Genomic DNA, 13,322 nt, shown 5'->3' with positions numbered 1-13,322 from the left:
CTGCCGTACGATTCGTGTTGTTTGTGCCCAAGTGCTCACCTCGAAGCTCGTGGACTTTCTGCAGGGCGATCTCCAGCTCAGGAGTTGACTTCTTCACGTGCGTCGTTAGTATGGACAGACAGAACCTGAACCACCGGGAATCAAACACACAACATCATTTTTGGTATTTTTAATTATTATTCTATTTTATGTGAGGGTTCTTATTGGTGCTAAAAGACACAGTAGCACATTAAATACAATACATTATTATTTATTAAAATTTTGAAAAGATAACAATACAAAGAAAGCCTTCTATCTTGCAAACACATTAAAAAGTACAAATTGTTTCATTACATTTTTAAATCCATTTTCATTATTTATTTTTATTTAACTTACTGGTATTTGAACAGAAGAAAAAGTCATTGTGTATTAAATGTTATTGTATTTTATGAGATCAGATTAAAAACTTTACATAACTATAAGTAAAAAAAAAAAAGAAGGAAAAAAAGGAGTTTGTCCTCTAGTCAAATTTAAAAATATATATATCAAAAGTGACTAATTTCATGACATTTAAATAGAAAAAAAGAAATAAATTCCAAATAATTAACATAGATTAAAATAATCTAAAATATAAATAATTTAAATATTGGGTTCAAATGTAAAAATGGAAATAGACCAAAGAACACTATTCCTTTTTTTTATTTTTTATTATCTTCAAATAAAAAAATTTAAATAGTTTTTAAAAATCCAATTAAAAAAGGAAATGCATTAATAATGGTTAATGGGCAGATTACAATTTTAAATAGTAGAGTTCAAAAATTCAATATTTATTGAAAAATATTTTAAACATTAAATAATGAAAACAAAAATTCTGACCTATTATTAGAAAATGAATGAAATTGATTAAAATAATAAAATGGGGAAAAAAGAAAATAGATAAATACATATATAAACAATTTTAAGTACTCGTGGCAGGCCTATACCAGAATTGTCTGCCCCCCCCCCCCCCCCCCCCCGTGTTTGTTTTACAATCAGGAAATATAAAATAGACAATTAGAAAATTGGCATTAATTTCATGAAATTTTAAGGAAATGCTATATTGGGATATAAAGATCTGTCTTTTTGGGGGGGGGGGGGGTTGTATCAAAAGTACTAGTGGTATGGTATTTGGTACCGGTGACTACTCAAGAAACAAAAGAAAAATCGAATTACATTGATTTAAAAAAAATTAAATCCATCTATTATTTATAGTTAATACAAATGTATTTCTATGAATTCCGATTGAAAGTTGTCACTGACTTGTTGGGATCTGTGCCCTCCATGGTTTTGCGAAGAGCGTCACACACCACGTCCACCTTCTTGCATGCGGAGACAGGCGGCGACTGCTGGAGCTGCATGCAACCTCCCGGGCGAGGATACATGCTACTGATGGTGTCCTCCTCCCTGATGGTGTTGGAATGTTAGAACCAGAAGTAGGCAGCCATCACGTGACAATGATGGGCTGACCTGAGCTCCGTGAGGAACAGGTTGATGTTGTTGATGGAGTCCAGCTGTGTCAGGAACGTGTGCGTGTTCTCCAGGAACACCTGAAGCGAGCAGTTGAAAAGGGAAGAAAGAGGGGAGTAAAAACTGAACAGGAGAAAAAGGTTTTTGTTCGTTGAAAAAAAAAGATATATATATATATAAATATATATATATATATTTTCCCCGCCCCCTACATTCACTTAAAGGGATAGTGCGGGTTTTCAGACATGAATCTGTAGGGCATCCTCACCTAAAGTGGTGTGCAATCAGCACTGACTTACCGTTGACAGCATCCTGTCACACAAGGCCCGGTCCGGTTTTGGTCGAAACAAAAGTAGTCCGGCAAGTTGGCTGGGGTCACAGACATAAAGCGTTTTTCTTCTAAAAACAATTTGTGTTCAAAAGAGTGATACATTTGCATCACAAAACTGCACATTAGAAAAAAGCCAGACTATTACTGCCGGGCTATTTTTCTGTTTGTATCACCGCGCAGCGCGCTGCATCCAGCTGACAGACGTGCACAAACCAAGTTGATTGGAAGTGTTTACCTGATGCGAGAGATCTAATGGAGAGCGAGAGCATATAACGATTGTATAAACTTTATAAGATTGTATAACTAAGATGTGTTGTGCGTTTTTGTGTTACACATTCTGTTTTGTATTCTTGTGTCTGAGTGTTTGTGAACGCATCGCACGTCTCGCGGTGGAAAGGGACTCGTCCATACATTGTTGGTAACGTGTGCTAATTAGGCTTGCGAGTAAAGTTTCTTGTGTTCGGCGTTGGCTGCGGCCAACAGTAGCAGGTTGCGTGAAAAGAAAAACACTTTATTTCCGTGACACCAACCAACTTGCAGGACTACTTTTGTCTCGACCAAAACCGGACCAGATCTCGTGTCACAGGACGCTGTCAGCGTTAAGTCAGTGCTAATTGCACACCACTTTAGGTGACGATGCCATACAGATTAATGTCCGAAAACCCGAACTATCCCTTTAAAGGAGTGGTACTTAACTCATTTAGCCATTTTCAGCAGTAAATTTTTTTTATTTTGTCGCGAATTTATTTGATAACTTCATTATATTTCATGCACAATTAATACCGCTAAATATACATTTTGCTACTTGCTGTGGACTGAAAATGACATCACGTGTGCTCAGGCCTCAGGTAACGACCAATCATGGGGCTCAGTGTGCTAATGGCACATGATGAAACTAAGAAAACAGGTCAGTTGTAATGTGATTGGTCATTATCTGAGCTCTGATCTCCTGTGATGTAAAAAATCTCAGTCGACAGCAAGTGGCAAAATGTGTTTTTAAAGGCAATAATTAACTGTACATGAAAAATATTTAAGTTATTAAATTAATTCTAGACAAAATATTAACTTTTTATCGCCTAAAATGGCTAAATGAGTTAAGTATCTCTCTTTAGCCTTTATTTTGACCTGACCATAATAATCATTTGACCTTCATTTGAATAGAAAAAAAGAGTCTCAGTTCTTTTCCTTGCTTAAATTTGTAAAACTATGAATAGGTTATTATATTTTTAAAACCTATTATTAGAATTGAGATATTTAGAAGAGAACATTTTGAAAATTGTTCATTTAATTTCTAAACTTAGTTTCATACTTGTTTTTTTTTCTCCTCCCTCAATGTTTTAACCTTTAATTGACCTATAATTTTAAAATTGAACCCTGTGTCATATGACCCATATGACAGCGGGTCAGAGTGGGATTTGAGCAGGTGTTGCATCACAGAATGTTTTAATTCATTATACTATTTCATCTAGTTTCACATGAATTTGATAGTACTCTTCCAAATGACATCAAAATAATAATATTATCATAGATTATTAATAGTGATTTGGGTATACCTTTGGGTTGTGGTCGTAAATGAGGTTGAGGTTGATGCGCAGCTTCTTCATGCACTCGAAAGCTTCTTTGAACCTCAAACTGGGAAACAAAAGACAGCAGTTACTGCATGAATCTTTACCTCCTGTACACAACACACACACACACAAGACTGTTGGGCCTTGGCGGAGTTCTGCACTGTCATCTACTCACTCGTCCAGCCACTGCCTGAGCTGCGCCAGCACTAGAGCCCGATGGTGAATAGTCTCCAAATTCCCACGCGGCATCTGCACACACAAACGCAACGCGGTGAACATCTGTGGACGACCGTGACCGGCAGAGGGTGCGCGTTTGCTGATCACCTGTAAGACCACTCGCGTGTCTTGCGGCACCACTGTGACCACACGGGACCCCCGCTCCACCCGCCGCAGGGTCTCGTCATTCTGCCCGCCGTCCTGGGCCATGGCTGCCTGCAGTGCTGTGGAGGTTTTCATTTTCAAAGTGCATTTGTTGTCAGATTTCAGATTGACGTTATTCCCTGATTTATAGAAAAGGCAAATGACAATAACGTTATTCAAAAGAAGTTTAGATTTTTGTATATATATATATTTTTTTATGGGATTTTATTGTATTTTTTTCTTTCCAAATGGGACAAAATGTACACAGTAATCCCTCATTTATTGCGGGTGTTACGTTCCAGACATTCAGAAAACTCTGACATAGCAACCATCTATTTGTTTTATTATTTATATATTACCGATACAATATGTATGTGAGGTAGTGTTGTCACAAAGCCAAAATTTTGACTTCGATACTATATCTGCTTAAAATACCTCGATACCGGTACTGAACTAGTACCTCGACAAAAATCTAAAACATCAGCAAAAGCAGCACTTTTTATTTTATTAATTCAAAATATTAGGATGTATACATGTTAATTTATGTAAATACTGTATATATTTATGTATATACTGTATGTGCTTTCACATTGCATGCCATATTCTTGAAGTACTGTATTTGACTGCATTTGTTGTTATCCGTTTTAAATATTGGTAATAGAGTGGCACTCCTCCCATGACTCAATGTAATTTTGCTTTAGTGTGCGTGCATGTCTCTGCTCTTCTCCATTACGCTCCCAATTAGTCAAATGTGTAATCAAATACTACAAACTGGGAACAAAATAATTAACACTCGACTTATTTTTTTAAGGGAAGTGTCAAAAAATGTGTCGCAACCTGTTGCTCTGTCAGTCATCTGAACTTTTTCTATGCATAAATAGGATTTCCTACTGTGTGCCTGTTCATTGAACGCACCTTGAGTCCACTGCAGGGCCAGGAGTGATTGTTGCTTTTTTTTCTGCTTCTCCGCGAAAAAACATTTGCTCTCGCTACAAAACGTCATGTCGGCTTGCTTGCCGTGGCTGTTGGCCATGTAAGAAAAAAAGTTCCATAGACACTTTGCGAGTTGTACTTCTCAACAAAGAGTGGCCAGCGAGTGCTACACTTAATTAGCGCGAGCGCTTGCAGTGTACAATGCATGAAGCCTCAATTACTAATTAGCTAGTTATGCTTCTCAACGAGGAGTGCACGGTCAGCGAGCTCGTCAATGTTTAGTGCGTGAAGCCATCTTCCTGAGCCGTGCCCTTTAAGGCGTTTTCCGCATATTGGTAGACAGGCGGCCATGCGTGTATGTGTACCCGCCTTTAAAACAAAGTTGGCGGGCTATCTTGTATTTATTTTTTTAAGTACCGGTGCCCCCCAAAAAATTCAGGTACGGTACTGGTACCGGTATCTCGTGCAACACTAATGTGAGGTGCAGCTATTATTTTTGTCCCCTTGGAGTCGCATTTGAAAAACATGCATGTTAGCCTCATTGCAGACATAGTGGACTTTTACTCGTGTTTGGAAAAGTTGCTATTGTGCAAAGTGGCGGTTTCACTAATATTAAGTATAAGAGGAATTTTTGGATTGCTGATTATCACTAGTGTCCACGTTGGCAGTCATCTCTAGAGGGACAAAATGATGGTCCTGTACCTTTAAGGCCAAGCGTGCTCAGTCGCAGGCAGCGGCACGTGTGCGAGTGCGTTGTGACCACCAGGAAGTCGTCACACACAGCGAAAGATGACACGTTGGAGGCGAGCTGAAGGAAGTGACGAAGCGGACAAGTTGAATGTGGTTGTCAGTTAGTGTGCCAAAATGGCCACCTACCTCCATATCAGCAGCGTACAAGTGAGATCTGTCCGTCAGGCCCATCACACATTCCTGAGATAAAGTTAGTGTTGGTTTTAAATGGAAACTAGTCACTTGCAGTGGTACCAAGTTTAGTTCATTAGTTAATTTACTTATATATCAAAACAAATTTACTCATAGAAATGAATTTAAATGCTATGTTTAAGCCTGGTTCTACCTGGCCATCCACGCTGCAAAAAGCCATCTGAGTGCAGGGCACGGGGAAGTTGACGCTGTACCCGCTGGAGTCACGCCACTCCTCCACCGATGGATTGGCACAATCTGCACAAAAATATTACTTTTATCTGATGCTCTGTGGATTATTACTGGCCTTTCTGTTTATTTCTATTGTGCAGAGATTACCAAATGGTGGCAATCAGTCACATGACGTGTACAATATGCTTGCTCATGTGACTGGGTGTCTTGTGAAATTGGAAGTGTACCTTTTTCTCAAGTTTTTCTGTGTATTTACATTGCGCACGGTAGCAGTTAACATGAATGACTGGCAGCAATCGATCACATTGCAGTAACTGTATATGACATGTCCACATTGCACACGTCCCCCTGTTCCAAGTCTACAGATGAGCACATACAAGTGTCTAGTTGACCCAAGCACGAAATGACTTAATGTGAGTGTTACTGACTGACCCCAAAGCAGCTTCCTGATGCGCCCATCCTCCAACTGTAGGGCCACCGAGCGCGTGCTACAACAGTGGACCACACTAATCACGACGCCTTCCACTTCCAGCCGACATCTGCAGCGGTAAAAAGAAGAAGATAAAAAAAATCATGTCGCCGCTAATGAATAATCGATGTTCCAGCATGATTCGATACCTGACTGAGAGCGTGCCGGCATCGGCATCCTGGCCGGGGCACAGCAACATCAGGGCGGAGGAAGTGGGCAGCAGACCCGTGCTGACAGCCACGAAGAGATTGTCCTGAAGCCACAGCAGATGTCGCAGAAACAGCGGTGACTCTTGGTGGATGGCGATGCTGCAAAAACAACAGGTCAAGTTTTTAAGATGGATTATTGCTTTTACAAGTTTGTGACTGACGGTTTTGTTACCTGAAGGTTTTCTGAAGGACCAGGGGATGAACCACAGTTCTGAATTCATTTGCAACCTTGTCAGGTTTTCCTCCAGAACCTGTTCAATCAAACGGTAAAATAAATGTAGCTTCATGTACAGACATTTGTGGCAAAGTTCCACAAAGCTTTGTGCTGAATCCCCTGTCATTTACCTATATGAGAGTGTGCCATATAAATCTAATGCATTATCATCATCATTATTATTACTCAAAGTCAATTTCAAGCATTTTTAACAATTTACAGATGTGGTACACTTAATATTAATGTGGATTTTTGTGGCAGAGTTCCATAAACCTTTGGTGCTAGAGTCACACATATTTTTGCAGTCGAATGCAAGCAAGCATGTTTAAGATAAATGTTGAGGCTTATCTATTGCTGTGGTAAAATTGGGAGTAGTCATTTTCCTAGTTGCTATGTAGTTCCACTAATTAACCTCAGCAGCGATAAATTAAATATTTATGTAAACATTTGTGGCGGAGGTTCACAAGTTCCAACCATTGTATGATAAATTTCAAATTCAAATTCAGGCATTCACTGAGATTTATCTTCAAGCTTTTCTGCCTTTTGTGGTAAATTATATATTTTTGCCAGTGTTGGAGTTCCACAAGGTTTTACACTAGATCCATTATTATTTGTTAATGTGTAATATTTTCAGTTTAACCAATGAAAAATCTGTGCTCACATGCCTATACTAATTAAAGTTATGCTTGTTTTGTTTACCATCATTGTTTTGCAATTTATTAAAAATATCATACATTATTATTAAGTCATTTAAGATATTTAAATATAATAATGCCCTTTGAATGTAAAATATATTAAATATTGGAATGGTAGCTGTGTTAAACTTAATATATGCTGGAACTAATAATTTACAAGAAATTGTCGAGTACTCATTTTGGAAACTAAACCTTGGCCGTAGATGGTTATGTTTCCATTAGCAGTAAGTGCCGCCAGCTGGTTGGTCTTCTGAGGCTGGCAGAGGAAAGTAACCTGATTGACAGGTGAGCTGAGCTGGAGCTCAAAGGAACACATGGGTGGAGGAACCATGCTCTGCCTGAAGGTGGTCACCAGGATCTTGTCTGGAAAGGTGTAATTATATTTTAGATGTTATATTTTTTGATAGTATTAATCCACAGCATTCCTATTATCCAATTGGTCCTCACCTCCATCAATCACAGCCACATTGGCGTTGTCCGAGGAATCCGTCCCCGGACTCTTCTCTGTCGTCCAGCCCCAGTCGTAAGCCAGGTAGCGCCAGCCACGGGTGGCCAAGTGCAGCCGCAGGGGCTGCTCGGGGTCCCAGCACACGCACTGCGGTGTCTGGCTTGGGTCTGTGCCGAAATCCAGGCTCTGCTTCAGGTACCAGTGGTAATTTGCCACCGTCCACAGCTGCACTGCAGGTGGAAGATGTGACAATGTTCATGTCTACAATGTGTTGACGACACTAAAAAGTGAACTCACCACATGTGTTAAGGCGTCCATCTTCGCCCGCTGTTAAATCCTCCAACCAGACGGCCAGGACCGTGGAGTCATTGTTCCACAGAAGCTCCTTCACCTGAAAGGAAAACACATCAATCTTTAGCATCAGAAGCATAGGATAGCGGGCTGCAGAAGCATGGACGTGCCTTGGCCTGGTCTTTTCTTAGGGGCAGGGTGAAGTCTCCATGCAGCAGGCCGTTCTTCTCCATGAAGACCACACTGTGCTTGTTGGGGTGGCGCTGAGTGCTCGCCATCAGGCTGCCGGAGGGTCTGAAACATGGAGTTTTTTTTTTTAGATAACTGTCAAGAGAAGCAACTGCATAAATCATGTGACACAGCCATGGATTTTTTTTTTTATTGTAGCATATTTCTTGGCATTTTGTTTACAGTTGTCCCATGTTTAATTTGTTTCTGTTTAATGAAGTGTGCTCCTTCACTCCAGACAGTTGTTGATGAGAGGCAAGTGTGTCCATTTTTTCTCTGATTAATATTCCACTTTTTAAGGGTATAACATTTGCGAGCATGATAACTATAAAAGAAACCTACCTTTGACCTCAGACTGTCACAATTTGTCAAATGCTCAACTGCCTCATTCTTTCACTTTTAGCCCAATCATACAACACTGATTTTCCTAAGAGTCAGTATGCATCGAACCACACAAAAAATTATCACAAAAAACAACAACGAGATATGAATCAAACCATGGACTTTATGACCCATTTAATCTCCAAAGACTATAGCATTAAGATAGTGGACTAAAAGCTAAAATAGGTGGCCGTTTTATACACACAAACATCTAATTCTTTGTTTTATGTTTAGTTTGACAATAAATAACTGAACTTACACTAGCCACAATGTACCAGACTTTAGGTGTCAAATAGGCCCAAGCACGACACGGATTAACAAGTGCAAAGAGAACTTTCCACACTTCTGTCATCTTTAAATCAACAAACTTCTTACTTCCAGGATAGCGGCTGCTCCAGGCCATCGATAGGCTCGCTGGTGGCCTGCAGAACGCCTTCCCTGTTCCACACCCGGACCTTGCGGGCCCCTGTCGTTGGGCACACAGCACTGACAGCAAACAGCTGTCCGTCCCCTCGCCACGTCACCCGAGGCCGGCGGTTGTCCCATTCTGCCGCTGGCTTCACGTCCTGCAAGCGCATTGGCAACAACCACAGTCATTTATAACGTATGTCTAGTGCATTCGGACACTATTCATATCGTTTCACTTTTTCCACATTTTGTTATGTTATAGCTATATAGCCATAGCCCTAAATTGAATAAATCAAACGAGCTGTTGTTTTAATTGCAAATGTATTAAAATTAAAAAAACAAAATACATTTTATATACACAAGTATTCACAGCCTTTCCTCAATACCTTGTTGATTGATGCAGCTTTAGCAGCAATTACAGCCTCACGGGCTCACGTTTTTCTTAATGATCACAAGATTGGCCTGCCTATCTTTGGACAGTTTCACCGATTCCTCTTCAGACCATCTCTCAAGATCCACGAAGTTGGATTAGCGAGTCATTGCAAAGCCATTTTTAGGTCACCAGTCTCCACAAATTCAAGTTTAAACAATTTGAGGGAGTATGCAACAGAATGTTTCTGTACCTGCCCCAGATCTATAACTTCTAACACACCTATTTACTACAGACAATTCCTTTATTTCATGCTTGTTGTGGGATCTTGTATAGACAGAAGTTTTCCTTTCCAAATCATGTCAACTCAACAGAATTTACAACAAGCGTACTCCAATTAAGGCCTGGCACAGACATTTTTTTAATTTCAAGATTTTTTATTTTTTTTATGTGACAGAATGGTGGGATTGTGTGTGGTCTGTTCCGATAATCTCAACAGAGCGCCACAAACATTAGGATTATGTTAAAGAAATCTCACATGATCAAAAATGAGCTCACAAAAAGCGAGTACCGGTACCGTAATAACAGACAGATCCGGCCGGATAAATGCTTGATGTTTCCTGAATGTTTCCAAAGAGGACAGGAGACGGTAGTATTATAAAATGGCGATGTTGGCCAGAAAAGACTTGCTATGGAAAATACATCTTTCCGTCAGGGCAACCTAATTTTATATTCTTGAGCTTCAAGACAAAGGCTGTGAAAACTTAGGTGCATGTGGTTTCTTCGTTTTAGAATTAATAATTTTGCAAACGTGTAAAAATGTTGTCATGGGGTGTTATGTATAGAATTTTTTGGAGGGGAAAAATAAACCATTTTGGAATAAGGCTCAACATAATAAGTAATAAGGCTGTACTGTAACAAAATGTTACCATCGCTCTCCCGACACAGTAACAGACCTGAGCCTTCCTCTGTGCGGCCTGTTTGCCTTCTGAACCGTGGAACTGCGTCTCCTTCTTGCCCCATCCAACTGTGATGAATTTCCCTGTTAAGTCGGATAATAAGTTAAACAACAGTACTTAAATGTACCATAAATCCAAAAATGAGTCACTGTACCTTCACCAAAGTCATCCTGGTGAATTGCAAACTCTGTAATGGGCTCAAAGTTTTTGGTCATCATGATGACGGTTTCCTGACCTGCGAGCACGGAAGTATGAATCACTGAATAGGAATCACTGGCCACCAGCAGCTCCTGTGTGAGTGTCCTCATTGTGTCTGTGTTTATAAACAGTTGAAAAGTGCATCGGAACTGTAGATGTCCAATTTGCCCTTTCCTATATGTAATGGCATTAAAGCACAACAGTGCAACCAGAAAGTACTCATGCAGCGAAGGAAAAAAAACAAATGTATTCAATTTTAGAATGAGGCTGCCACTGTAACATAACAAAATGTGGAAAAAGTGAAGCACTGTAAATACTTTACAGATGCATTGCAAGTACAGTGCGGTTGAAGTTTAGTGTCTAACTAAATATAAAGCAGAGAATCACAATGTGGTCTATTTAAAACATTCGTATAACTTTGCCTAATACAAAGCCTGCTAGCTTAATGCTAACAAGCAATGCCAAACACCAAGCAACGGGCTAATGTTTTGAGTTACGAGTGTGGTCATGAAATGAATTAACTTGTAAGCCAAGGCACCACTCTATATTGTAAAAACTAAAAAAAAGTATATATTTTTAAATCTGTGTTACAGTAGGGGAACAAAAGATGAGCCGCGATATAGCTGGGGAAAGTCTGCATTCAAATTAATTTTACAGCTGACCGGTCGTGAGAATGACAAGCTCTTCATCAGGGCTCCAGCTCATGGAGGTCAGCCCGCTCTCCACACTGCCGACACACTCCAACTGTTAAGACCAGACAAGTTAATAATAACTTTAACAAAGAAGCCCACTGTAGAAAACCATGTGCAACCCACCTGGCTGGTGTTGAAGTCAAAGACGACGACATCCCCACCAGCCGTGGCCAAACACGCAGACTCGACCTCCGCCAGGTCCTGCAGTCCGACTGCGCAGCCGCTGCCATCTGCTGGGAGGTAGCCGTCCGCTGTCAGTGAGGCCTCACTTACCACCTGTGACAAGAAAAAATTTAAATTAAACAAATAAAAAAAAGTGCATCAACAATCAATCATAAAAAAAGCAAGCATCAGGTAGGGCTCAGTAGTTATTTAAAAATAAATAAATAAACTCCACATTTTCTTTAAAAAAAAATAATCAACCAGTAATTGTAATTAAAAAATCTACCGGTATTTTTTTCCCTTCACTGACGCTGACCAGTTGAATTGTGTTATTTAAAAGTTTTGCTCTTTGCTTGTTCTTCTTCTTCTTCTTTTTTGTTTACTTTAGGAACATTTTTACAAAGCCTAGCATTAACTAGCATCAACTTCCACATAAATAAATTATTTTCTTTACAGATTAAAAAACAAAAACAAACCTCAAGGTAAAAAGCCTCCCCTCTGTCACAGCATGTACATAAACATGCATGTAACTACTTCAGAAATTCACATTCTAAATGCACAACAATGCAAGAAAATGAGCCAAAGTCTATGTATCTATCAATAAGCTTGATGGCACACTGCCTTCCATGTCTTTCACTCTCTACTCATTTGGAGTTGTACATAATGCGACAACCGAATGGCTAGTCCATCTTCTGGCCGGTGGATACCCGCCCGTTGGGTATATTGCTTCACTCTAATTTGAAGGCATTTTTAAAGCAGATTTTCTGTAGGGAATCAAACAAAAGCATTCCCAAAAAAGGCATTTATTTCCACCCCCAACACAAAAATCGAATTTGTCATTTTCAGGAAACCTTGGTACAAACAGAACATTTTTGAAAAATGTGTGTACCCTGCTTTACCTGTCCAATTTGAGGGTTGAACTCTGTAATGGAGTATTGGGAGACGACCAGTAGCGTCCCGGCATCGGTGCGTAGCGACAAACACTGCGGTGAGCCTGGGCCCTGGAGCTCCGAACTCTGCAGGCTCTTTAGTGGCTTTAAGTTCCTCATTGCAACTCAGGACACTTGCACATGGGAAATGCCTTTACAAAGAAAATGATGATGACTTTATTAGTGAGGTGTTCATTAACCCTGCATTTTTTTTTAATATTTGTTTTTTTAAATTAAAAGGGAATTGGACCATTTCATAATTAAATGGCCCAATTTCGATTTTAATTCCCTCAAATGCAATTAATTACTAATTATGCTGTTGTACTGTAACTCAAGAAGTTAATATCTTCGCTTAGTGCACTTGATGGAAAATAGACACTTTACTCTACTGCAAACGTTGTCAAGGCCGTTGATGATTAAAAGATAACGATTTTATTTAATTGCTTTATTCAATTTTTTTGCCAGTGGGTGCGCCTGTGAGAAAATCTAACACAGAGCGCTAGCTTACATGCTGGCGTTGTCAAAACGACAAATAAAACGCGGCCAACCAAGCGAATACCATATAATATGGGGAAAATAACTTTAATAGGGAATAAGAGACAACATAGTATGAGTTATTCATTGTTTAGTTTTCATCAACCAGTCACTGCGGCCGTCCGAAAATGGAACTGTGTGACTAACTGCTGAGAACGAGATTCATACTTTCATAACGACAACCAAATAGATCCCACTTTACTTATAAGGCGCAACAAAAATCAATTAAACTCACCGACGGGTGCAGTTGTATGTGGTTTGTTGTAGCTGAAGCGCAACATCAACAACATGTGGCGACGTCAAACTCTTAACCTTTCACCTCAACAACACAGTACATAAGTCAGC

General features: G+C 39.7%; 1 protein-coding gene across 4 annotated transcripts in view; it reads right to left on the bottom strand.

Moving 5' to 3' along the window:
• The window catches only part of elp1 (elongator acetyltransferase complex subunit 1), a 24,499-nt gene extending 11,177 nt beyond the window's left edge, over positions 1-13,322 (bottom strand). For all 4 annotated transcript variants that reach the window (XR_015096031.1, XR_015096030.1, XM_086085744.1 and 1 more), the window contains exons 1-23: positions 13,213-13,322; positions 12,414-12,595; positions 11,476-11,628; positions 11,323-11,404; positions 10,617-10,697; positions 10,460-10,545; positions 9,101-9,291; positions 8,287-8,410; positions 8,123-8,216; positions 7,825-8,055; positions 7,570-7,740; positions 6,641-6,719; positions 6,409-6,567; positions 6,223-6,329; positions 5,753-5,856; positions 5,554-5,607; positions 5,380-5,485; positions 3,709-3,824; positions 3,560-3,633; positions 3,370-3,448; positions 1,486-1,565; positions 1,279-1,422; positions 40-125 (exon numbers count right to left, since the gene is read on the bottom strand). Coding sequence is in view for 2 of the 4 variants with exons in the window: in XM_086085744.1 (XP_085941870.1) it covers positions 40-125; positions 1,279-1,422; positions 1,486-1,565; positions 3,370-3,448; positions 3,560-3,633; positions 3,709-3,824; positions 5,380-5,485; positions 5,554-5,607; positions 5,753-5,856; positions 6,223-6,329; positions 6,409-6,567; positions 6,641-6,719; positions 7,570-7,740; positions 7,825-8,055; positions 8,123-8,216; positions 8,287-8,410; positions 9,101-9,291; positions 10,460-10,545; positions 10,617-10,697; positions 11,323-11,404; positions 11,476-11,628; positions 12,414-12,563 (2,551 nt within the window). In the remaining 2 variants the exon portion in view is untranslated. The remainder of the gene's footprint in view (positions 1-39; positions 126-1,278; positions 1,423-1,485; positions 1,566-3,369; positions 3,449-3,559; positions 3,634-3,708; positions 3,825-5,379; positions 5,486-5,553; positions 5,608-5,752; positions 5,857-6,222; positions 6,330-6,408; positions 6,568-6,640; positions 6,720-7,569; positions 7,741-7,824; positions 8,056-8,122; positions 8,217-8,286; positions 8,411-9,100; positions 9,292-10,459; positions 10,546-10,616; positions 10,698-11,322; positions 11,405-11,475; positions 11,629-12,413; positions 12,596-13,212) is intronic.

The sequence above is a fragment of the Leptonotus elevatus genome, chromosome 9 (genome assembly GCF_054856555.1).
Source record: "Leptonotus elevatus isolate MCC_2025b chromosome 9, RoL_Lele_1.0, whole genome shotgun sequence".
Taxonomy (NCBI): domain Eukaryota; kingdom Metazoa; phylum Chordata; class Actinopteri; order Syngnathiformes; family Syngnathidae; genus Leptonotus; species Leptonotus elevatus.
The sequence above is the reverse complement of the archived record's forward strand: the minus strand, read 5'-3'. Positions and strand labels throughout refer to the sequence as shown.